Source organism: Trachemys scripta, chromosome 1 (genome assembly GCF_013100865.1).
Source record: "Trachemys scripta elegans isolate TJP31775 chromosome 1, CAS_Tse_1.0, whole genome shotgun sequence".
Taxonomy (NCBI): domain Eukaryota; kingdom Metazoa; phylum Chordata; order Testudines; family Emydidae; genus Trachemys; species Trachemys scripta.
Genome location: NC_048298.1, coordinates 91,513,277 through 91,539,818, shown reverse-complemented (window position 1 = coordinate 91,539,818; position 26,542 = coordinate 91,513,277). Strand labels below are relative to the sequence as shown.

The 26,542-nt window shown below is 49.1% G+C and overlaps 1 protein-coding gene across 2 annotated transcripts; it reads right to left on the bottom strand.

Annotated features, from left to right (window-relative positions):
• Nucleotides 1-1,072: 1,072 nt before the first annotated feature.
• Nucleotides 1,073-26,349, bottom strand: CSNK1E (casein kinase 1 epsilon). Of its 2 annotated transcripts, XM_034776635.1 has the most exons (12): nucleotides 26,129-26,349; nucleotides 22,881-23,015; nucleotides 21,792-21,879; nucleotides 13,776-13,886; nucleotides 13,422-13,570; nucleotides 12,460-12,688; nucleotides 4,912-5,082; nucleotides 3,960-4,108; nucleotides 2,831-3,023; nucleotides 2,577-2,716; nucleotides 2,245-2,310; nucleotides 1,073-1,577 (listed from the first exon to the last, which is right to left on the bottom strand). In XM_034776635.1, exons 3-11 carry the CDS (start codon nucleotides 21,865-21,867, stop codon nucleotides 2,278-2,280), a joined length of 1,251 nt encoding a protein of 416 aa, XP_034632526.1. In that variant the 5' UTR covers nucleotides 21,868-21,879; nucleotides 22,881-23,015; nucleotides 26,129-26,349; the 3' UTR covers nucleotides 1,073-1,577; nucleotides 2,245-2,277. The 2 variants fall into 2 exon arrangements, with proteins under 2 accessions (XP_034632526.1, XP_034632518.1); XM_034776627.1 differs by lacking the exon at nucleotides 22,881-23,015 and having other exon boundaries at nucleotides 26,129-26,348.
• Nucleotides 26,350-26,542: the final 193 nt, after the last annotated feature.

Below are 26,542 nucleotides of genomic sequence, written 5' to 3'. Positions count from 1 at the left end.
CCAGTACTCTGAAGACCAGATCAGCTTTATTTTTAGGTGCTCCGGCCATGTGCTTTTTTTCCAGTAATTCTAATCAAACATGTTCCTGGAACTTGGGAACATAACCAGCAGCAAGATGACACTTCCTGCCTGTATATCACATCACCAGAACAGCGGTGGGGAGGAGAGAAGAAAGGACAGATACTTGAGTCACTTTATCATTTTCTACTTTATTACTTCAAATTAACAACCACGATAAAGCTCAAAAAAGTCCAATATTTACACAGGAAAAAAGTACAAAATCCCCCCCCCACCCCCAAAGTTCTTCAGGTTTTTTTTTTTTTTCCGTTTTTTTAAATTACAAAGTAATAAAAAGTTTTGCTCTTTAATTAAAAAAAGAAAAAAAGAGAGTAAGAGGGGTAAATAAATTAGGGAAAAAAAAAACCAGTGTTAAATAGAAAGGAATAAAACCAAAACCGAACTCCCCCCACCCCCACCGGCTCCACACTAGTGTCAGTGCGCCAGCTAGAGGCCATATGTCACAGCGGTGATCATTGCATTTTAAAACCCAAGAACCATGTGGGGTCTTGAGCATTCCTAAAATATATTTAAAACAACTAAAGTGGGGGAAGAAGGAGGCGGTCAGGGATTGTGCATACGCACTGGGATATCAGATCTTTTATTTGGGGCAGGGGGGAGCTGGAAGAGGAAAACCATCCCCCAAGTTTCTGCACACCCCTCTCTTCTCCTCGGATCCCACACTTTTCCCTCAGTAATTAAAACAAAACCTAACATCACATGCAGCCTGATGTAAAAGACCCCACCCCCGGTATGGGAAGCAGGTTACAGTCTCCCTGTCTTTCAGCTTCACTTTCACCTCCTCCATTCAACTGCTCAACCCCTCTGGAAAGAAACCCTTGGCATGCCAGGACCGTTTGTCTTATTTATACATGCCTGGTGCTTCCGCTTACTCCCCACATGGTGCGGAGGTGCCACTGGGGAAAAAGGTGCGTGAATAAGTGGCAGGCCTTTCCTGTGACTCCTCTCACAGCTTGCCAGCCATCTCTTTTAATGCTTGTAAACACAGTTTCTACCACCAGCCACGGCTGGAATCAGAGATTTTCTACCTGCCCAGGAGATTCCTGCAAAACAAGTGTAACCCCTCCCTCAAAAAAAAAGTGAATTAAAAAATTGGATTAGAAACCACTTGATCTTAAAATCAACCAAAATTAAAAAAAAAAGACAGGACGTTGTTTTAAAAACAAAATAAAAAGAGCAGAGTCAAGGGAGGGCGGGGTGCAGTCAGCTGGGAAGACGGTGCGCTGAGGTGGGGCTGGGGGGGAAAGCTGCACAAAGGCAGCAGAGGCATTTCTGCAGGGCTCCCGCGTCGTCGGCTTCTCGGAGGCGCTCGTGTTGGGGAACACAGGTGGCGAGCTCAGAAACGTTTCATGCCAGCACGGGGGGGCAGCTCATCTCCTCAGTGTTGGCAAAAAACAAACCAAAAAAAAACTGTTTTGTGTTTTTTTTTTAAGTTTTTGTTGTTGTTGTTTTTGGGGTTTTTTTGTTTTTGTTTTTAAAAGAAAAATACAGTGAAGACACTAAAAGAAAAAGAGGGGAAGAGTGTTAGAGAAGGGAAGGCTCCCCTGGCCATCTCCTATGACGAGAGCTTGGTATCTCAAATTACCCATTTCTTTTTCCCCTCTACCCACCCCATAGAGAAGCCCTCAGAGCTACCCTGTGAGCATCTATTTCCCATTTAAAGATATACGCACTGGTTTAAAAAAAAAAAAAAAAGGGCTACAAACATATCTTGCCTCTTCTGGTGCATACCCTTCCCACATCCCCACTCAAGCCCAAACCCACCTCCTCAGCACTATCACACTGCCTCAAAGATGAATCAGGAGAGCACGAACTGGAAAGCAACAAAATGGCTTTCTGGTCTTAACGCCCCCCCCCCCCCCAGGCATGGGGAAGTGGCGTCTACAGCATTCCCACCCCCTCAGGAGCAATGGAATGAACTTCCAAAACCCACACCACCACCAAGCCCTGCTGCTGAACTAGCCATATGGATTGGTTTCTCCACAGAGCACCACAGTGCTGCTCTCCATCCCCAGCTAATGAAGCTCAAGCATCCCACTCCCAGACCAAAGGGCATCCTCCCAGGATAAGAGAGAGAAGAGAAGTGCACTGACCCACCACAGCGGCACTCAGGCTTCAGGCCAACAGCTGGCACCAGAGTCTCGGGGCACCAGGGAGAGCACTCACCTAAGCAAACACTGGTCCGGGGGCATCTTCTCCTCACTTCCCAAGGTGATCAAATGGCACGCTCGTCTGGGAATAAGCGAGAGTGTGTGTGAGTGGACAGAGAAGGCAGAACCAGAGAGAGGGTTGGAGAGAAAGCAGGAGACAAACCAGAGTGCTCTATACATTCCTCTACCGTGATGTGTTTGTTGGTTCTCCCCTCCCCCGAAATCGTTATTGCCCAGGAGCCATCCAGCTCAACAGTTCCTGTGGCCCCTTTAGCGTCACCAGAACTGCAGGTGATCCGGGGCACGGTGCGGACAGGCCGAGGCCACGTGCAACAGGCAGGGACTCACCTGTGACGCTGAAATCCGTGACACCTCTTGCCGCCCTGTGAGGTCAGAGGAAGAGACGTTGGCAGGAGCTCCCCTGTGTAACCTCATGCTGACCTTCCGCTCCCTGTCCACCCGTGAGATCGCCCTGGGGGACGTATTTCCTGTCCGAGGGAAAGAAGTAGAAAATGAGAGACATGCATTCAGCACCCTCAGCTTCCAATCACTCCCAACACACCCTGGGTTCGCACGTGCCTCGGCTTCCCTGCCCCACTCACCGGATTGCTGGATTCGGGAGGCGGGCGTGGAGGCCATGGGCTCGGCGACGTTGCGAAGGCGGTTGGCTGTGGCTCCAGCAGGGGGGCCGGGTGGCAGCGCCCGTGTGGCGGAACCCCGGAGTTGCCCCATCCTCTCTTCTCGCTCGTGCTCTCGCCGCTCCCGATCCATGTCCTCAGGGTTTCGGGCTGCTCCCTGAAAGGCAGACACCACCCCCACATTGCAACAGGCTCAGCCTTCAGAACAAGCTGGAAAACCCTGTGCCCACCCATTCTAAGAAACAAGTCTGGCCCAAGGACTAGGCAAAGAAACAGAGGGGATCCCATCTCTCTAGAACCTTCCATCCCATGAGGAGGAGGCTTTGATCTCCTCCCTGAAGAAACGAGTGAGGGGGAGGTGTGTGTTATTGTTTAGACTGCAGTGGCAGCTACAAGGTGCTAGGTCAAGGGTGGGCAAACTATGGCCCGTGGGCTGCATCCAGCCCGCCAGCTGTTTTAAGCCGTCCCTCAAGCTCCTGCTGGGGAGCGGGGGTCTGGGACTTGCCCCACTCCGGGGCACCAGCCAGGGCGCAAAGTCGGGGGCCGTTCCACGCTGCTTCCAGAAGCTGCATCTTGGTCCCTCTCCGGCTCCTATGCACTCCAATGGCTCCACTCCAGCACTCCAATGGGAGTTTCAGGGGCGGTGCCTGCAGACAGGACAGTGCGCAGAGCCGCCTGACCGCACCTCCACGTAGGAGCCGGAGAAGGAACATGCCACTACTTCCAGGAGCCGCTTGAGGTAAGCGCCACCTGGAGCCTGTGCCCCTGAGCCTTTCCCCATGCCCCAACCCACTGCCCCAGCCCTGTTCCCCCTCCCTCCCTCTGAACCCCTCAATCCCAACCCAGAGCACCCTCCTGCACCCCAAACCCCTCATCCCCAGCCCCATCCCAGAGCCTGCACCCCAGCTGGAGCCTGCACCCCTTCCCACACCCCAACTCCCTGCCCCAGCCCTGATCCCCATGCTGCACGCCTGTCCCGCTCACTGCTCACTAGGGACGAGCACCTAATGTGCTCTCAGTGAGCGCGGTCACAGCTTCTGCCCCATCCCCCCCAGGGAGTACCATGCCTGTCGCAGAGGCCTGCACCACTCACGAATTTGAGCATGTTCCAGTCGAAGACATAGTCGTAGGAGAAGCCCTGGCGGTGGAAGAGGTTACGGAAGAGCTGCCGCAGGTACGAGTAGTCGGGTTTGTCATCAAACCGCAGTGAGCGGCAGAAATTGAGGTACGTGGAAAACTCAGCTGGAGAGAGGCAGAGATAATGGCTGATCGTTAAACACAACTCCACTCTGATGAGGCACCTCCATTCCCCCACTTCACTCTCCCTGCAGTGAGCCTCAGGTACAGCCACAGGACTAGGGCCCCCACCAGAAGCATTGCTTTAGACCAGAGGGGCATCACTACGGAGCCAGACAATATGTGCCTTCTCCGCTAAGGAACGCTCTGCTTTGGGCATTGAGGACAGCCTCTGGGGGAAATCCTTGCTTGCCTCCCCTCTTTGGCTGCTTTTCAAGCCAGAGATAGCATGCAGGTTGTATGGGATCCCCGGAGGGGAGAACATATCATTAACAAAATAGGCAGAACGGAGATTTGGGAAGCAGGGTCCCATGTGGGAAGTAAGTGGCCACAGCAGACCAGAGCAGCATGGGCTGCACACTGGCATCAGTATCCCCCACAGATCCACACACCTCAGCATCACTAGATATCAGCAGCATGAGCCCTGAACCTTCTTCTCATCACAGCCTGCCTCTAAACTGGGACATCTCAAAAATACCAAAGACCACCCAAAACCAGCTCCCTAGGGATTTCTAAGGGATCGCACTTCTGTGCCAGGACTGCAGTGCCATGGTTCGCTCATCCCTTCTAATTGTTGCCATTAGCAATGCGCCGGGTTCCTTCCCCACCACCCCCTAGTACTGCGGTGACATGTGCCGTGCCTCCCACTGCTAGCAGGGGTCAGATTCTGTAGGGTTCCGGCATGAGAGAGGGAGTGTACATGCACGTGTATATTATGAAGGTACCCATCAGGAGCGCACAGCACTTACAAGGGTACCCTTTGCAGAGCACCTCAATGGGTGTTGACATCTTCTTCTCACTGATACGCTCATACTTTTGGCGCTTGGTGGCAGCCTTGAGGCCCTGCCAGGGCAGTGAACCCAGGTTGAAGTACATGAGCACGTAGCCCAAGCTCTCCAGGTCATCACGGCGACTTTGTTCTGAAGGAGGAGGAGAAGAGAGTTGCACATGGGCAGGGAGTGAGATGTGACTGGAGTTGCTTAATTGGTCTCTGTGGTTAGGGGCAAGCAAGAGGAAACAAGAGACCATCTTGTTGTTGCTTCCAATACACAACCAATTGCCCACCTGCTTCAGGCTCAATTTTTCTGGAAAGTTTAACCAAAAATGGTTCAGTCACTTCAGAGAAGGAGCTTAGGGCAAAACCCCCCATTTTTATGTGTATTTTAAAACAAGAGCAAAACAATCTTCCAAGCGCTTTTTCTGAGAAACTCAAGGGCCTCCATAATTCAGAGCAGGGACCTGAAATTTGGTATTGGCGGGGGATGTTCACCCTGGTGTCTAGGATGTGCCTCTTGCCATCCCATGACAATCTGCCCAAGTTTTCCAAGTTATAAGCCTCCGAATAACTGCAGTTCGCACATGATCAGTAGAGAAGTGGTAGAGTTTGGCAGCTAAATTCTATGAAGATTCTCTGCAGTGAGCAGGTTCCTACCCGTAGGCTGCTGGGGCAGAGCAGAACTTTCCCTTCAATGGCTCCTCTTGGCAGCCGGGGACCACTGTGGCATCAGGCACAGAAACTGAAAGTGGGGAGACCACCTCTCCTAGGCTTTCATTGCTCTCGCTGCCGGCACCGAGAGTAATGAGGAAGATAAGGTGAAAGTGGGCCAACTAGAACGTGGTGAGGTGAATAATGGAGGGTGGGTGGAGAGGGAAACGGGGAACAGAGTCTGCTAGGAGCAGAAACATCTAATCACTGAAGCACACTCCCCCACAGAACCCGCAATCGAACCTTGGAATCCTCAGACTCTACACTGGTCTGCTGTCGGGAAGTAGCTGTGAAACTCACTGGCAGAGTGTCTCTCATCCCCCATTAGTGGGTGGTCCACACAGAGGACAAGAACCTACTACTGCTACCATTTACTCTGTAAGTTCAAGTGGCGGAGGTCTGTGTTGTGGATCTAAACCCTGCTGATGAGCCAAGCTGGGTGTCAATATGGTTTCATGTGATGGAATTCCTGGTTTTTCAGTTTGTTTAAAACAAAACATGTTAAAAAGATCTAAAATAGAAGAACATTAAGGTTGCAAAGTCAAGCTCTCGGGCATTAAGAAGTGTCAGAATTAAGGCCTGTACAACTTTAATTTGGGCCTCTGAGTATGCATTAGGAGACCATCTTTAATGACATGATCACATACTATTTTTTACACAGGACCCCTGCCCAATTCAATATTTATTTTTCATCCTCCACATTTAACATGCAGCCAAGGCCTTACTGAACACACAGCATTCAAACCTTACACTGAATACAAAGTTATTGGTTTCCTTTTGGGCATTTCTATGGTGTTCTCTCCATAGTATCTGAGTATTTCTCAAAAATTAATTTATTTATCTTCAAAACACTCTTGTGAGATTAGATGGTATTATGCCTATTTGTGTAGTGGGAAACTGAGAAGGAGAAAGAATAAGGCTGTGACAAAGTGGGGGATTTTCTTGTTTTTTTTCCTGTGGTTTTCCAATGGTTTGCATGCAGAGGGGGTGAGACTCAGTGTCCCTGGGTGTTACTGGTTTAACGAGGTGAGGGGAGAGGGAGTTGTTGTTACAGAGGACCGGAGAGGGAACTTGGGACCCCGGCCAATGACCTGGAGAACGGATACCCCAGTGATGGGTGACGTGGTGACCCAGAGGCCCAGCTCAGGAGTCGCAGCTGGTTCTGGCCAGTGGGAGGACAATGGGCTGTGAAGAGAGGACCCCAGTGACCTAACCAGCCAGTTCTAGACAGAGGGGGCCAGAGGACAGATGCGAGGAGAGGAGGTCCGGGCCGGTTTACGACCCTGTTTACCTGGAAAGAAGACAATGGACAGAGACGGGGCTTGGGGACGGTGATATCATATGCCCAGCTGGGAAGCAGGGGGACTCTGGGCTGGAGAGGGGGAGTAGGCAGAGCCCACCTGGATGCAGGGAGACTGGGATGTGCAGGGTTGAGGGAGGCTAGGCCTGAGGCCAGAGAGTTTCCTGTGCTGTGTTCAACTCTCAATAAACCCTCCTGTTTTACGCTGGCTGAGAGTCACTCCAGTCTAGAGAACAGGGTTGCATCAACCCCTTCACGGGGTGGAGGCCCTGGGAGTCCAGAGCGAGTGGACTCCCTGAGGAGGCCCACAGTGAGAAACAGGTGCGCTAAGGCTCAGAGAGGTGCGGCTCCAGGAGGTGGAGGAGTCTGACCCCGGGAGAGAGTGGACCCCCGAGAAGGGTTGTCTCACTGAAAGGGGCACCCCACACGGACTGCACGGGGCCAAGAGTGGGCATGATCTGTGAGTCCATGACAAAGCCAAAACTTTTTCAGAGTACTTCACACTTTACGTTTGAAACACAGCTCCCATTGATTTTGCAGGAGTGCAGAGTGCTCACAGCTATAAGTGAAATCAGGCCTCAGCTATCTTTGGTTGAGCACTCAGAAAATGAGGAACACACAATGTGACCACCTGTGAAAAATTTGGTTTAACAATCATTTTCCCAGTATCTCATAGAACTGGGAGTCAGAGGCAGAACTAATTTTCCCAGGGTAGCATTCAACTACCTAGCCCATGATTCCATCCTCTCTCTTCCTGAAATCCCCAGCTTAGTTTACTGCACACTTTCCAACTCCAGCAACAAATTAAGCAGGTGAACTACCGACCAAGCCTCCTTTGCTACAATCCTGAATCCTCTTCAGAGGAAATCTACCCTGTGCACTGAATGAGATGGGGTGTGGAGGGGGTCCTCAGGAAAAACTAATATGTGATCATATAATTACAGACTGTATTATAACGCAGACACACCAGGGACTGAATTAAGGTTGCACACGTAATCTTAATACTGGAAATTCTCAACTTTTGAGTGCTTGACTTTGCAACTTTCACATTAAAAATAATGTAGATTTTTTGCTGTAGGGTTTTTTCTTAAGTGGCCATGGGAGGTGAGGCCTATGCTCAGCTTGATGGCATTTAACTTTTGTTCAGATGCAGTGTTCAAGTCCAAAATGTCAGGGAATGTTCTAAGCATCACTGGACATATCTTGTTGGTTTTGGTGGGGGGGATAAAAAGGATGAAATGGAGGACACCTGAAGACCCTGGTACCTGACAGCTTCAACCACCTCTGAAATTGTCTATAGCTCTAACAGATTGATGGCTGCCATTAAAACACCTTCCACCATATTGGTACCTCCTCCCACCAACCCACAGTCTCGGCTACGCCCATACAGTTTAAAATGTTGACCTCCTGAATTACTTAAATAGTAATGGGGAAGGGATAAATGAGGGTTCACAGAGCCCCTGGCATGAGGGCAGAGAATGGGATACATAAAGCCCTGGCATAAGAGGGAATTGCAGGGAGTCCCTGAGATAGAGAAGGATGGGGGAGAGTGGTAAGAAGTCCCCAGTGAGTGCAATGAGCTAGGCCTATAGAAGCAAGGAAGTGTGCAAACCTCTAGTATCTATTATACAGATGCACACACCCCCTTAACCCTGCCCTGAAGTGACACCATGATTGGGGGGAAATGGGCAGAGGGCAATATGAAAAAAAAGTCTGATTTGTCTTTAAAAATCAGTTTAATTTAATTTGGATCCATAAACACTAAAACCACCTTAATCATAGTGGTGGGATTTTGTTTTTCGCGGTGTCACCAGAGAGCAGGACAAATTTTCAGTTATGAAGAATAATGGGGAAGTGACCATTAATCCTTAAAAGTACATCTATATAACTTTAAACATAGTCTGTGCACCATATGTCAGAGAGTTTTAATTCCTTGGGAAATCTGAAGAGCCCGACTGGGCAGCCCCAAGGTGCCCTGACCACATTTCAGTAACGTCACATGTTTAGATTTCTTAAGTGTAACTTAACTGAGTTCCTAGGTTTATAACTCTTGGTTGTGGGATAATTACAAGAGCCCTATAATGTATATCACCCTAAACTGACAAGTACTCTCAACTTTAACTCCATTGGAGTCTGACAACACAAGACAGCTTCAACCTTCGCAATATCCACATGCATCTTAAAAGACTGAGGACATGTACACTCAGGAACATTTCTTCGCATGCACACTTTTAGAGTTTACAATAGTCACTTTAGCCTCACAAGATCCCTGGGAGGTAGGAAAATCACATCTCCATTTTACAGGCAGGAAGCAGGGGAAGAGAAGGATTTACTCATGGTCTCCGAGTGAATCAGTGTCAGCGGTGGGATTAGAACTCAGGAGTTCCTGGTTCCCAGGCCTGTGTTTAGCTTACTACATCACACTTTCTCTCTGTGTTTTACTCATCTTCAGCTCCTCAGTCTTCCCCTTGGACACCTGGAACAGCATCCACACTCTCCAACCTACTGATCCTCTTCCTCTCTACAAAATAATCTCTGACTCACACCTCTGGAAAGCCCCCAAAGCCAATCTGTACCTTGCAATGAAATATTCTTTCCGTTCTCATTTCTAAGATTGCTATCCTACTTCCATGCCAATTTCCTCCCCCTCACAGACATAGGCTCCTAGTCACTCCTTCCCTCCCCCGAGATGGTGCCCAGACAAAGGCTGGGTCTGGAACTGACAGCAGGGAGGCAAACTGCATGGGGACCAGGTGCCTGAGCGGAGGGAGGCTATTTAGGACTTCCACTGGATAAGATTAATGAGCTGACCTGCTTCCCTGCAGCCACAGAGGCTCCCTGATTCTCAGCACACGGCTACCCACCTGACCCTTCCAAAAGCCATGCTATTTCCATTAGTTTGTGACTGGGATAATCCTTGGGAAGGGAGCCAGACTCCCCCAACCCCTGTTCATTCCTCACCAAATTATGTTGTTCTGATTACACATTCATATCAGATTTTGTGAACTCTGAGGTTGCACAGCCCAGAACTAGTGTCTTTAATAGCATGAAACTGGAAATAGTGCCGGGGCAGGACCAGCAGAAAAACAGGGCCCATTCTGATGTCATCTATAAAAGGAATTTAGGGTGGCGGCGGGAAGAGTTATTACCCTCATGCTTCCCATACTCACTATTCAGACAGAATATGCTAGGCCCCTTCTGTGTCAGTCTCCTGGGCACCCCGGGTGTCTATTTCAGACTTTACATGCTCTGACGGGCACAGGGGATTCTCATCCCCAGAGCATGTGAAAATTGATTGGAATGTATAAACCAAGGGCCACATAGTCAAATGACTCCCCTGGTAACTGTGGAAAACCTCCCAGATCTCTCCCCCCAGTCTCTGGGAAAGGGGGGTGGGGGAATTGCACTCCTTCCAGACTCTGGAATGTACAATCCTTAGCTTGCAGAGTCAAATATAAGGCTCTCATTTGATTGCTATTCAACTCAAGGGTTCCTCCTTTGCCTCTCAACTGCATGAAGGCAATGGTAAGACCGAGTAGTTAGTAACTGAAAGTCAAAATTCAGAGTGAAGGTTCTCTGTTAACTCAAACACATATGTCAGTTGTCCAGTGGAGAGGTCTCATGGGCTGGGCGCAGCACTAGGAGCCAGGAAGTGCATACTTTTGATTGTTGTTCTGACACCAACTTCCCAGGCAGCCTTGGGCACGTCACTTACCCTCTCTGCAACTCCACTTGTAAAATGGACAGTGATTCTGGGAGTTGCTGCAAGGATTAGTGTTTTCAGCTTCAACATTTTGTGCAGAGTGCTGTGTGAGAGTTACAAGTTTATAGCATATGCAATCTTCCCTTTGAAGAGCAAACAAGATCTAAAAATTCAGCGTGATAGGCAAGCTAGACTCCAGAATCAAAGGCTAAAGATTTAAGACTATGGTGGAAAATTAAACAAGCAAAACAGACATATTAGTCCTTCACTCACTCAGGTCTGACAGAGCAGCCCAAAAACCCAGTCCCTGATAGACACAGTAGGTGAAGCACATATGAAGTAATCCCAATGTGGCAGTCACCCTGGTTGTGGGAACCCTGAGCAAGCAGCACACTGAACTTCAATTTGTATGTATGCACACACACACACACGCACACACACACACACGTGGCCAAAATATGGTCCATAGGGTTCTACCAGGCTGGCTATATTTTTAATACAGAGCAGAGGCCAGGAGAGACCTTCCGACTCCCAGCTATGGTAGTGCTCCCTGTTTTGATACATAACCTCCACAGGCTGCAGCTACATATTATCAAAGATGAAGGCAATCAGAATCTGCTCTATTTCTGCAGAATAGGTCCAGACTTTATGGCTTCTAGAAAATCATCAGTGCCAGTGGAGAGGGGAAAGTTTTCCCAGGTGACTTTGGGGGCCCAAGCCACCAGTTTCTGGAGGATTTAAGTTCTTAGCCCATAAGAATCTAGAGAAAACCTTCCAAATGTGAATCAAATGTAGCCGACAGATAACTTCAAAGCTTCCGTTGCTCACAGCTTTGCCAAGCAGCAGCATAGTTATCAAGAGTCTGATCATTTTTATTGTGGGTATTCAGAACTCCAAGGGCAGCTGTGAAACTGTCAGAGAATTATGTAAATTTCACTCTGCTATAGACTAACAAAGTTATGACTAAGGCTGTGAGTCTGTCATGGAGGTCACAGAAGTCAGATTCCATGACTTTCCAGCTTGGGCAGCCCCCGGGGACAGCCGCACCAACCGCTGCTGGGGCAGTATCAAGCCACCGCACCCCTCTCCCACCACCAGCAGCAGGAGTTTGGGCTGAGGCAGGGGGTTGGTGTGCGGGAGGGGGGTGAGGGCTCTGGGTGGCGCTTATCTCAGCGGGGCTCCCCGGAAGCGGCAACATGTCTGTTGGCTCCTAGGCGGAGGTTCGGCAAGGCGGCTCAGTGCGTTGTCTCTGCCTGCAGGCACCGCCCCCACAGTTCCCACTGGCTGCGGTTCTTAGCCAATGGGAGCTGCAGAGCGGGTGCTCGGGATGGGGGCAGTGCATGGAACCCCCGTGGCCACACCTCTCCTTAGGAGCTGCAAGGACTTGCTGGCTGCTTCCGGGAGCCACACGGAGCTGGGTAGGGAGCCTTCCAGACCTTCCAGCAGGGGTCCTGGGCCACGCACCACCACCCCCTAACACCTCCCCACCCCAGCAGCAGGGGTCCTGTGCCCCCCCGAGCACCCAAGTTTTAGTCAGGGGTATATAGTACAAGTCATGGACAGGTCACGGGCCATAAATTTTGGTTTACTGCCCGTGACCTGTCCATGACTTTTACTAAAAATACCCATAACTAAAACGTAGCCTTAGTTATGAGCAACTGAAATCCAGGGATTAGGAAGGAAACCACTATGCAACCTTCACTATGGCACCTGCTGCCCCTCCCACAATATTGCAATCCACAGCTCATGGTACACACGAACAGACACGCAGAATCCCCACAGACACACACATGCCACAGTAGGCTCACCAATTCCCAAGTGGGTGTTGATGGAGGCGTAGCGGGCCGTGCCAGTCAGGTTCTTGTTTTCCCGGTAGGGGATGTGCTGGTGGGTCCGGGCGTCTCGGTATTTCTTGGCCAGGCCAAAGTCAATGATGTACACCAGGTTGCCCTTCTTGCCAAGCCCCATTAGGAAATTGTCTGGCTTCACATCCCGGTGGATGAAGTTCTTGGAATGAATGTACTCGATACGGCTGATCTGGAGGGAGAGGAGGAACACAGCAGGAGAAGTGGGAAGGAAGCTTGTTATGGTTTTAGGAGTTATAACCCCCACCCTTAAAAGAGAGCCTGGGCAGATGGGCCTGGCAAGTATCAGCCATCGGAGTGGGCTTGAACTGCTAGCTTTCTGGTGCTCTGCAATGAGGGTCACACCCCAAGAAAGGACTCTTCTCCCCAACTCATGAGAACTGAGAAGCAGAGGAACAGGGAACACATCCATTCCCACCAACGCTCCCCCTCTTCCTCAGAGGGAAAGTCACCATTAACACTCCCGGGAGGGAAGGGAAGAGAGTTTGGCAGGGATATTAAGCTTCAGGGCGTTGAGCCAATCTTTAAGTATTCAAGACCAGGATGAGCCCTAACTGGGAGGGGATGGGCACAGATTATCCCACATCTGCCTATTTGGGGGGAGGGGGTCTTAACCTTCCTCTGGGACTTCTGGTGCTGACCACTGTCAGAGGCAGGATACTCAGCTACATGGACCTTGGGTTTGATCCAGTCTGGCAACTCCTATGAGTGGGTGGCCTGGTTCCCCAGCCTCTTCAAGAGCAAACACCTTGGAAGACACTTGAACAGGCCCTCTCCATCTTCACTCAGACAAATAGTCTGGGCTACAGCAGCTCAGAACTGCTATTGAGTGGAGGGGGTGGGAAAAGCCAAAGGTAAGGTATGGGGATGGAGCTGAGGTGCTGACACCTTTAGAAGAAACTCACCATCTGGTCTGCCAGGAGCAGAACAGTCTTGAGACTGAACTTGCGGGAGCAGAAATTGAAGAGATCCTCCAGGCTGGGTCCCAGGAGCTCCATCACCATCACATTATAGTCACCCTCTGCCCCACACCACTTAATGGAGGGAATACCCACTGCAGAAAGAGAGACCAACCCCACGAATGAGAGATAGACAAGAGACATCCACAGTGATTCCCCACTGCCCAGAGTATTCCTTGCTGAGAAGGACATATCCAACACTAAGGTACCCAGCAGTAATTTCTCTCCCTCCTCCCCAAAATGCCCTGGAACAATTTCTACTTTTACTCTCACCAGGTATGGCAACCTCCCTGAACTCACCTCCTCCCTGCATCATCTTGTAGAACTTGCTCTCGATGTGGAGCTGGGGGTGCTTGGTTTTGACACATTCCAATTTGATGGCAACTTCTTCCCCAGTGGCAATATTGGCACCTGGCACAGGAAAAGAGGGCAAAATGAAGATTAGAAACATGCTTGGAATTAAGTGAGACACCCAGGATGAGGTTTATGCAATTCCCATGCTGCCACCACTGCAGAATTTGTCCTGGAATCTACCCTTTGACACAGAATTGTGCGCCACAATTTAAACTTTCATTTTAAAAAAAAAAATCACACATGCAGTGTCTAGCTCTTATGTTTGCAAAGAAACTCTTGAAGTGGCAAAATAAACGGAAGCCAGTGCAGACAGCCTGAAACAACAGTTCTAAGAAGTGCAAACTGCCTCACTGTATCACCAGGTTAAGTCTACAGTGACAATGCACAGGTCAACATGGCTAAAACAATGGACACTGAAATAGTTAAACATCCAACTAATGTGCATATCCCAACATTCCAAACTGCCCACCAGGTGACAACACACACACACACACCCTACAGTGCAATTATTGTTCACCAATCCAATTTCATAAGTGTGAAGAAATAAACGGAATGCAGTAGTAAAATAAACCACACAGGGACTCCTATACTCAGGGTATTTCTAGATCTCTGATGTAAATAATTTAAAAAACCTATATTTTTAAAACTGAAGGTAAGCTGCCACAGAATACAGGAATCTTGCTGAGCAGTACACAGGGCCATCAGCTGAGATGGATTTTCTGTTGGCTGTGGGAGGAGGACTGAACGGGAGAGGGAGGAGGGACATTCCATCCCTTCCACATATTAACAGAGATGGGGTTCTGTTTGTTTCCTGCCATCCTAAAATGGCAAGAACTGAAAGATCTGTGCATAGGCCACAAGAACAACACCCCAGACCTCTCTCTAATCCTAACCCCCGCCCCCCGCCCTCCCACTGGAATTAGGGATTACCAAGGTTCACACAGACTAACTGCCGGTTGCACAGGTGACTGGCAGTCAAAACCGTCGCCCTAGGAACCATCCCAGAATATGTGTACTAACCAGAAGATGGAGTGGGAAGGAAAGGGATGGTAGGGGGAATTTATTCAGCCATGGGAATAGAAGAGACATGGACAAGATAGCAAAAAAAACAAACAACAACAAAACCCAAACCCCTGGATTTAAAGCTAGTCTTGGCAGGTAAAATTAATTCTTGCCTTCCACTCCAGGCTTTAGGAAATACAGAGTCCCTGGTGAGGGACACAGAAAGAGCACCTTCTATCTATCCATCCACCAGTTGCCACCCCTCATCCAAAACTGGGACCAAGTAGGGGGAAAATGGTCAAAAGAGAAAAAAGCACGACTTGATTTCCTCTCCCATCCTAGATCCACAAGATAAAGCAAATGCCTCCAGAGTCCATTCCCTTTGGGGCAGTTCTGGAGAACACCGATTAACTTGAGGCAGCATGTTAGAAAAAAGGTGTCGCTGAGACACTACAGTATCAGAGCTGAGACAGACAAGTTGGTAGGAATTTGTGAGAGAGACAAAAGTTATTAGGGGCCTGGAGGGACAGATTTATGAAGAACAATTAAAAAGAGCTAAATACATATCTCTTGTCCAAGAGACAACTAAGAAGGGTGGGGAGGAAGCATGGGACATGACAACAGCCTGCAAATATCTGAAGGCTGTAAACACCAAGGAGAGTGAGGAATTATTTATGGTGCTCTGAGGGAGTGGAAATAGGATCAACAGGATGAAATTAAGAAATATTTTTACTCAGTATCTGGGGTTGGGGGGGTTGGAGGAGAGGCCTTCTTGAGATTCATTCGGCCAAGGGTCATTTTTGGACACAGACAAATTCCATGTTTAAATTATGGTCTGTGAGCCAGATGTAAATTTAGGCCCATGTATTCCCTATACTTCACAACCGAACCCCTCCTCCTAATATCAGTGGGGAGTTTGCTCAAAGATCAAGGTTACAGCATAGCCCTTACATAGTCACTAAGGCCTTGTCTACCCTTAAAACACTGCAGCAGTGCAGCTGTAGCCCTGCAGCGCTTCAGTGAAGACATTTCCTACACTGATGGGAGGGATCATCCCATGGGGTAGGTACTCCACCTCCCCGAGAGGCAGTAGGTAGGTCAACAGGAGAATTCTCCCATCAACTTAGCACTGTCTAAGAGGTTAGGTGGATGTAGCTGCATCACTCAGGGTGTGGATGTTTCACACCCCTGAGCGATGTAGTTATACCAACCTAATTTCCTAGGGTAGACCAGGTTTAAGGTTTTAGTTAGTCATTGCTTGTTCAGTTCAGTTAGTGGCAGGTTCATTATTACCCAATGGGAAAACACTCAGGGCTATTTCCAATTTGTCTCTCTCTGCCTTCACTTTGACTCTCTTCCTTTCATTCCTCTCCATTTCATTCCCTGCAGCAACTCCCTGTACCCTCCCAACTCCACCCACTAACACAACGAGCCATGAAAGTTAATGCGGACATTAAAAGAAGAAAAAAAAAAATCTGGATAGCTTAGATTCTGCAAAACCTGGATATGCCAGATAGGCAAACATCTCAAGAGGGCCAAACCTGGCCTTCGGGCCCAGTGTTTTCCAAAGACTGCTGCAAAGGTGTCAGTCTCCCATGGGAAGTAGAAGCAGCCTCACTGCTTGGGGCATTTTAGAACTAGACTGGACAAAACATTGGAAAGCAAAGCAGGGAATAATCCTTTACTGATCAGGGTGACTGATTAAACACTTTTCACTCAGAGCCCTGTACATCTTCATAGCACTCTGTAGGCATCAGCTGATAATCCTCACTGCCACGCTGCTGAAGCGGGTGCATATCCTTTCACAGACGCAGACATGGAGGCGCTACATGACTTGCTCAACGCTAGAGACCCAGGGGAAGAATTCAGGAGTTCCTGGCTCTTTGCTCCATGCATTAACTATGCACCCTCTTTTACTATCTGATAGACTTGTGGAAGTTGCAGACATCTCCGATTCTCCTCCTTCCCCAGAGGTTGCTCCTAGATCTCAGAGGATGAGAAGATTGTGTTTAGACACAAATGTGCCGTGTATACTTCTAGCTTCAGCCATTGGAGAGATTTAGGAATTATCCACAATCCTACGTAACATCCAGGGCCGGCTCTAGGCACCAGCAAAACAAGCTGGTGCTTGGGGCGGCACATTTTTAGGGTTGGCATGGCCGGCGCCAGAATGCCGCCCCTAAAAATGTGCCCCGGTCACCCTAGCTCACCTCCGCTGCTGCTGCTGCCACGGCGCGAAACAGCTGATTCACGTGCCGCTACTCACCCTCCCTCCAGGCTCTCAAACCTGGGAGGGAGGGGGAACAGCAGCGCGCGAATCAGCTGTTTTGCGCGCCGAGGCGGCTCGGGGTCTCCCCCTCCCTCCCAGGCTCTCAAACCTGGGGGGGGGGGGGGAGACTCCGAGTGGCTGCGGAGCGGGTGCAGCTTCTCCCCCTCCCTCCCTCCCTCCTAGGCTTGAGAGCCTGGGGGGAGGAGGAGGCAGGGCTGAGGATTTGGGGAAGGGGCGGAGTTGAGGCGGGGCCGGGGTAATTAAAGAAGGGGGGGCGGCCAAAATTGTTTTTGCTTTGGGCAGCAAAAATCCTAGAGCTGGCCCTGGTAACATCCACCCCCAGTCTCGCTCAGCTGTAAGGGCTGTCTGAATTCAGAATTCATTCGTCTTGAGCTTTTTAAATGGGGCAGGGAGGGGGGAAGACATTACCTGCAGAACAAGGAGACATTCTCCACAAGGGGTCCTTTTAGAGAAGTAACAGATGTAAAGAACGAACACACAATGCACACTGAGGATGGTGTTTATTAGCCACGTTCTTCCCTCTCCCCACATCCTTCCCCTTCCACCACCTTCTTTCCTGCCCGCTTAGTGAGGGAAGAAAGGATGGCCGCTGAACAGATGGGAGAAGTCAGCTAGGGCAAGAGAGAGTTAACAGGCCGGGAAACAAAGGGAACTCCCTCCATGCGAGGGAGGGGCATGCAACCAGGAACTGTCCAAGCACACACCACCAGCGTCCCAGCATGCTTTGCCTGCCAGTCAATCCTCAGCTCATATTCCTTTCTATGGTTCCTCTCTGAAGCAATCCAGTCCCTTCACCACCACCACAGTCAGCTTTGCCAAGCTTCTCACTTCTGACTTGCGACAGCTCCCGTATTCCAGTCCTGGGCCCCCCACCCCAGTTCTGCTAATGCATCTCACTTCTGACTCATCCAATCAAAACCACTTCCTCATCAAGCCCATTATAAAGCAAACTGCACATTCTGCACAAATGTTTACACCCCCACTGACTTACAGAACCATGGAAAATAGTTAAGGCCTACTGGATCGTCTGGGCCATCTCCAGCCAATGTGGTGCTGTTCCCCACATCCTCAAGATGGGGGAGGGGACACCACCATTTGAAATCACTCAGTTTAAGATATATGTATGTGCATGTGCAAGAGAAAAAAAAAAAATATTTCCCCTCTTCCAAAAAAAATATCCATGAAGTGTATTTCCCACAGCACCATTGCTTAGGGGAAAACACACTGCTGCACGTGGGGTCAGGTGAAAGAGGAGGGGTCAGGAGTTTAGCTGTACAAACCCAGGTTCCTCATCTCACACCAAGATAAAAACGTTTATTTGTTTCACTTCATTCCCTCTATCTCCAAGCCTCAAAAGAGAAATATTAGGCAAATCTCGTGCAGCACTGACAGATCCGTGAACAGAGAGATTCACTAGGGAGAGAGAGAGAGAGGCTGGATAAGCTTCCTCCACCCACACCACTCTACCCTACAGCATACCTGACCCCAACTGGAGGGACCACCTAGGCTCCAACATAGCCAGCTAACACGGCTTTGTGTTAAAGCAACTTGATTGAGTGAAAAACAATTTAAAAAACCATACCCCTTTTGCCTATCAAGACAGGGCATCACAGCCTCCACTGCTTTGCTCAGCTGTTACCACTCAGGACAGAGATCTTGGAGTATTGTTTTCAGTGACTATTCACATCTGCTCAATGTGTAGCAGCAGTCAAAAAGAAGAAGAAGAAAAAAAAAAAAACTAACAAGATGTTCCGAACCATTAAGAAAGGGATAGATAATAAGACAAAGTATCATAATGCCAATATTTCAATCCATGGTTCACCCACACCTTGAATACTGCGTGCAGTTCTGGTCATCCATTCTCAAAAAAGATATTAGAAATGGAAAAGGTACAGAGAAGGGTAACAAAAATGATTAAGCTTATGGAACAGCTTCCATATGTGGAGAGATTAAAAAGCCTGGGACTGTCCAGCTTGGAGAAGAGATATCTAAGGGGGTATTACAGAGGTCTATAAAATCATGAATGGTGTAGGTCGGTTCTCAAACTATGGGTGGGGACCCCAAAGGGGGTCATGACCCCATTTTAAGGGGTTCGCCAAGGCTGGTGTTAGACTTGCTGGGGCCCAGGGCTGAAGCCGAAGCCCGAGTCCCACTGCCCGGGGCCAAAGCCCATGGGTTTCAGCCCTTTATGGCAGTGCTCAGGCTTCAGTTTCAGCCCTGGGCCGCGGGGCTCAGGTTACAGCCTTGAATACAAAAGACTGAAGCCCTTGGGGTTTGGTTTTGGCCCCCCGGCCCAGGGCAGCAGGGCTTGGGCGGGCTCAGGCTTCATCCCCCCATCCTGGGATCTTGTAATAATTTTTGTTGTCAGAAAGGGGTCACGGCACAATGAAGTTTGAGAACCCCTGGTGTAGAGAAAGTGAATAGGGAAGTGTTATTTATCCTGTCACATAACACAAGAACCAGGAGTTACCCAACAAAATGAACAGGCAGCAGGTTTAAAAACAAACAAAAGGACGTACTTCACACAACACACAGTTAAGCTGTGGAACTTATTGCCGGGGATACTGTGAAGGCCAAAGTATAACAGGGCTCAAAAGAATTAGGTAAGTTCATGGAGGAAAGGACCATCAATGGCTATTAGCCAAGATGGTCAAGGATGCAACCCCATACTCTGGGTGTCCCTAAGCCTCCGACTGCCAGAAACTGGGAGGGGACAACAGGGGATGGATCACTCAATAATTGCCCTGTTCATTCCCTCCGACGCATCTGGCACTGGTCACTGGTGGAAGACAGGATACTGGGCTAGATGGACCATTGGTATGACCCAGTATGGCTGTTCTTATGTTAGTCACTTACACCTTGCAAAGTGGGTGTGCAACAATTCCAGAATGTTTTACACCTACTCTGCACAGGTGCAGGTGACTACACGAACTCCAAGGGAGTGAAGGATCAGAACCATTGCCTCTCTGTATTGCCATTCTCCTCACCCATATACACACACGCTCCTGATCTACTTGCAGGAAGCACTTACCTACCTCAAAAGGGAGGTTTAGGCTGTGTAACATGCTTGAAGGCAAAAGGTATTATTGCCCCTTGTTCCCTGCTTCACTTGGTTACAAACACTGTCACTTGAGTTGGCAGCTAACTAGAGAACCATAAACAAATGACATACAGCCATATATTGAGGTGGAGGTAGTGTCCAGGGGGATACAGCAGGGAACCTCACTCTGCTTTTACCCATCATCTTTATTAGAGACCTGGGCAAAGGCAGTAAATAGCCATTCATGATATTCACAAGACACTAAACATGGAGGAGTTGCAAAAACCCATGAGGACAGAGAAATAATAATAATAAAAAAAAAGGGACTAGAAACATGGGCAGAAAATAAAAAACAGATTCATCTTGGAAAAAATCTGAAAGCAATGTTCAACAGGAGGAACAGAGGAGCAGTAAAGCTGACAGAGATCCTGTGGTGATAGCTGACAGCAAGTTAGAGAGGAGTTTGCAATGTGATACGGTAGTGGTGGTGGGAAAGCCAAGGAAGCCCTCTATGCAGAGGCATCACATTACAGAGCACTCACAAGGAGAGCCCTTTGCTTGACCACATCTAGAATACTGCACTGGCTTCTGGGCATCTCAGCAGGTCAACAAAATGGAGGGAATTCACAAAAGAGCAACAACAACAACGAGTGGCTGGGTGGACTGATTTATGAGGAAAGCTGGAAAGAGCTAAACATGTATCACCTGGCAACATGACAATCAAGGGAATGTATGATAATCACCTACAAGTATCTGAAGGGTGTAAATATCAAGAGGGAGGGGAATTGTTCAGGGTGGTCTCTTAAGAGTCTGTAACTAGAAGTAATGAGGGAAAAACTTAGCGAAGGGTAAATTATGGCAATTCTCAAGAAGTTATTTCTTTATTAGAGGGGCCTTATTAGACTGTGGAATAGACTCGCAAGCAAATCCCTATTGTTTGGGCCACTAAAAACAGAAGTGGATTAGGGGGCAGCATACGAGTTTGGGAGAGGAATAGACAAGACGTAAGCTAGTATTGGAGGGTCTCTCTTCATCTTGGTACCCCTCCCTGCCTTTGTCCCTGAGTGACGCAACAGAGGGAATCATACCACCGCTTGGAGGTCTTCCCCACGGCCCTGAACAGCTCTGTGCTCAGATACCCCATCTGACGACTGAGGTTATAAGTATCTTTCTACTCAACATGGAACCAGCAAACCTCCACTAAAGAGATTTTACCAGGACAGCCTCTCTGTCCTGGTGTAACAGACCGTCCCTTCGCCAAACCACCACTTCCACAACTAATAATCCCCATAGGTTAACACACACAAACTTGCGAGAGAAGGGGACAGGGTGGGAGTCTGACAAACACAATCGCTACAGTCCACTTCATAACCAGTTTGGCCAGAGACCCAGTTCCTTTCACCACTCCCTGGCCCGAACTGGCTCTTGCACCTCTCAGCATCCTCACTTAAGGAGACCGCCAGCAGCAGGGAAGGCCAAAGAAGCAGCCAGCATCGACAACATAATCCTTGAGGATCACCCTCAGAATCCTTCCCCTCACAAGCCAGCTTTGCCCCATTAGTGGGGAAGAAACATCCCGGAGTTTAGAAGATACATCCTGACAACTAGAAGGGCCAACACAGAGACTCACCCAGGTAAATGTCTCCAAAGGAACCACTGCCAATCTTTCGGCCCAGCCGATACTTGTTCCCCACTCGGAGCTCCATGGTTCAGTCACACTGTGGAGGAAGCAAAGGAAATGCAGAGTCAGAACAGAAACAGGAACTTAATCAGTACCCCACATGTGACTGCACAGGAGATCTGGAGTTTACTGGCAGGTCCCTTTCCCCAGGGCTGCAAGTTCTGCAGGGGGTCCAGCTTGGTGTCCTAGGGTTTAGTCTTCTGAATTGCCACATAGGAAAACTGGGATCCATTTCCTGTCCCAGCCAGTTGGCTGTCCAAGGCCAGCAGAGCCAGGAATGCTGCAGGGACAAGACCCAAACCTGTTCACTTTAGCGATCTGCACAGCCATGTGGGAGAATCAGAGTGAATCCCTGCTCCATCATTTCTTCAGATATGTGAAAGGGGTGGAGGGGGAAGACCACTGGAGGGTTTAATGGTGTGGAGAGAGGCCCCAGAGAAGCACCATTAGCACCAGGACCAGCCTCACACATGGCAGCCTAAAGTAACCTGAACCTGGAAGAGTTCTGGTCTGCAGCATCAGAGACCAAGCTGGCTAGGTACGAATCCCATAGCAAGGAGTCCAAGCTGTGCAAGGAATGGGACCAGCACCCCTGTGACAGGTGTACTTTGGAACCTACAGCTCCAAGAGACCGACCCACTGTTACTAGCAAGCTGTTCCATAGGGGGCTGGGGAAGGAGGAAAAACAAACAAACAAACAAACAGATAAATAAATAAATAAAATGTTCCATTAAAATGAAGTCAATCTATGCATTATTTTCTTATTTCAGGGCATTTCTACGATAGACTGCAGCCTCCATTGCCCTACTGGGTCCCTCTGTCTGCACTACAATACGCCACAGTGGGTGTCCTTTACTGCTCCCTCCTCTCCCCCCCACCTTTGCATGGTCTAGGAACACAAGGCTCTTACCTGCTACCCCTATAAATGCACAGCAGGACACACTCAACCTAATCAGTCACTTTCCTTATACTTCGCTCTGGGTGGAAGGCCCACAACCATGGCATTCATTCCCACCAGAGATCCAGCCTGAGCCTTACCACCTTTAGGGTGCACTGCAGGACCCATCTCTTTGCGCAGGCCTTCGCCAAATGGAGTTCTGGAGGCTCCCCGGCAATGTCACCCTGGATGGCCACCACCTCGAGCTTTCCCCTGTTCAAGTAATGTGGCTCTGTCTAAAGGAGGGGAGGAGAGAACGTGGCTCCTTTTAGAGGATTCTGCTGTACAGTTAGTTGATGTAATGCCATATTATTAGTGTACAGAATGCAGACTCTGGGTGAATTGGGGATGGGCACCTTGGAAAGGGAGGCAATGAGTCAGATGTTCAGAACAAGGTAAGAGGAACTTTCCCTTGCTGGGGCGCAGCGCATGGGAAGCATCTTCGAGAGGGGAATGTCTCCTTCTCTGGCAGAGACAAAAATAATGCCAGTGACAGGGGTTCTGGGCACACCATAAACCCCAATCCAGAGCTGTTTCTCCCACCCCGGGAGATGGGATTACAGAAAGAGGAACAGACGGACTGCATAGACACACAGGAAAAATTATCCCACCAAGGCATTCAGGAGGCATCTCAAATCCTGAAAGCAGAGTGTGGCCACTAGAAGCCACATGCAAACACCAAGAGATGGAGTCCCCTTGCCTGATATTTACCTAGGTGCCGGGACTTCTTTATGCTTAGAGACTACAAAGCCCCATTACTATTGAAAACTTCTGCAGAATGAGGAATAGGCACAGCCCTGGGAACAGACCTGTGAGGCAGGTGTGCCTGCGCAAGGGCACAGCACCAGCCTCGGTTTTATCCGCTGCCTGCTATTCTGAGACTACAACCACATGTACGTACACCTGACTCACCCTCCTGCTCCAGTATAGGAGCAAAGGCACAAGCTGCATTAAGGACACTGACACTCTGAACCCAGCATCCATTGAGGCTGAGCTCGGCCAGGCCTGGTGCCACTAAAGGTTAGTGCTCTGCTCAGGTTCTGGTCCCAGCGCTGGTCAGCAGGCCCTCCGAACACTGCAGAGGCTGGGCCCCATGTCTTAGTAGGTAGTGCTCCGCACTGCTGTGCAGGAGACCCAGGTTCCATTCCCAGGCTCAGACACCCACAGCTCACCAAAGGCTGTGCTCAGGGGTTTGTGCCCATGCCCTGTTGTGGTACCTCACTTCCTGGGACAGACAGGGGCAAAGTTCAGGGACTGTCCCACACAAGTGTGCAACAACCCCTTCGCTGACTAAGGAACAGGGTCAACAGTATCTAAAGGGGAATCCAAGAAGGGAGAATGGAGGCCCCCAAGGAGGCTTGGGGGAGGGCGGGGGAGGGAGAGCAAAGAAGGATGGACATTTCCTCCTGTAAATGCGCCCCCCCCTCTCCCTCCAACTGCTGCATTGGAAACAGAGCCTTGCACAGAGGGTACACTGCAGATGGGTACACAGACAGTAGCAGGATGAACTCACGCCAAGGGCCAAAACATACATTCACCCCCTGGAATTGCTCCAGGGATTAGAAGATTTACCAGCTCCCACACGCCCTACAGTTTATGCTTTCCTTCCTGGTTTGGCCTCCAGATCTGCCATAAAAAGACACCTTTGCACCCTTCCCCCCATCCTGCCAGCGCTTTCCAATCAAAGCAGTATTCCCAGGGGCCAGAGGACAACCATTTAGTTCTCCATAAGGAATTCACAGCCCCTTCCCCATGAAACCTTAAAGCAAGAATGCACTGTGCATGAGTGAATGTGTAGAATATATTAATATCCTCATTACACACATACACCTACAGTACACTACATAACCCTAGAAATACTATATTCTCATCAGTGTTGCATACCCACAGATAGGTTCCAATCCTATTTTACAATACACATGTACATACACACAGGACATTATGTAAACACATGATACGCACACACAAGATGCTGACCCCCCCATTCCATGTCAGCACTAACTCTACCAGGAAGCACACAAACCATTTACAAATAAAACAGATAAATAAAAATGACACTACCCCCACCCCACCTGAATAGCTAGGAGATCCGAATGTACCCAGGGATACCACAGGCCAGAGAATATTAAACACACAGTGAGAGTTGACCACTACATAATGGAGGCTGCTAGGCTGAATCTGGTATTAAGGGAAACTGAATGGGGGGGGGGGGGGGGGGGGGGGGGAGCTGCCTAGTACAAAGATCATAAAGGCTTTACATAGCTTTTTCTTAAACAGGAGGGGGGATAAGGAGAGAGGCAGAGAGAAAATAGAATTTAAATAGGAAAAAATATGACATTTTTCTCTGCATACAAAATGTCAAATATAAATACAGGTCCCTCTGGCCTCCTTTCACAGTTACAAAAAGAAGAAAGAGGGAGATAGAACACAACAAATACAGGCATTAAAATAAAATAATAATAAAGGGAGGAAGAAATAAACAAGGTAGAAAAATTCCTTGTCACCCCATGGTTCTCCATAAGCAAAATACTAAATTAAGTCAGATTCTAACACTGGATTTATTTTTTTTAAATGTACCAGCCAATTAAAAATGACACAGAAGTTATATTTTCTATCCATTCCTAGCTATGCTCATTTTAGAAAATGAAATAATGCCAGATAAACAGTTTCTCTCCCCTCCCTCCCCCACCAATCTTTTCAGTGCACAAAAGGAAATACTGATTTTCCCAGCTGATTCTCAACACCACTCCCCCCCCAACCTCAAAAACACACCCTGTTTGTCAGACATAATACTTTATAAATATACAATGCAGGGGCTGCCACTATGGTTTATGGCCACCCCTAAAATAAATAACACCCAGAAAAGCGAGAAGGGGTGTATCAGTTACTCAGGGCAAAATGTTTTAAAATTATGGAGAGATGTTATTAAAAGAAACAGAAATGAGCAGATTCCCTTGCCCCCTAGCCCAAATACAACAGTCTAGTAACATACGAAGATCTTATCCCCCCCAACAAAATATAATAAATTAAGAGCCACTTCAACATGCAGAGAGCAAAAAAAACCCTTCACAGCTCTGAAAGGGGCAAATCGGGGCCCCTAAAATGCCCTTGCAAAAGTGGGGAGCAGGGGGCTCTGTTGGGTGTCCCCCCTGGCTTTGTCTCCGTAAAAAAGCTTTTGTCCTCCTTTCTTCCAGTTTGCCTTATTTGCCCGTGTCACATTCCCCCAGCCCTGTCTCCCTCCCCTCCCCCAGCCTCCTCTTCCTCTCTCAGCAAAAACAAAGAGCCAGAGGGGCTGCCTTTCCCCCCGGATTTGCACCCCAAGATAGAGACAGATGCTTGCAATATTTACCCTGTCTGGAAGGGGTCTGTGTCCGGCTGCTGCTCCGGTGGCTGTCAGGAAGGAAGGTGGCTGGGATGGGAAGGATGAAGGAGGATTGGGACAGGGTGTTCGCGGCGGTACCCAGCTCCAAGCCCTGCACTCCCTCCTTGTCTCTCTGCTCTGCCTGCTGAGTGCCTCCCTCCCTCTCGCCTGCCCCTTCAGTCTCTGTACACTGAGTGCTTGCTTCTCTCATTGAGTTTCCATTGAGTCTCAGGGCCAAACCCACTGATGTCATCCTGCGAAGCTCGGGCCCGCCCTGTGAGATTTAAAGGGGCAACACCGTGTTTTTCCGACTGTCTTGTTTCCTGCACAAAGTAACACACGCAAATAGACAAAAGCACACACACATACACACAATACTGTAGACCCCTATGTACAAACACA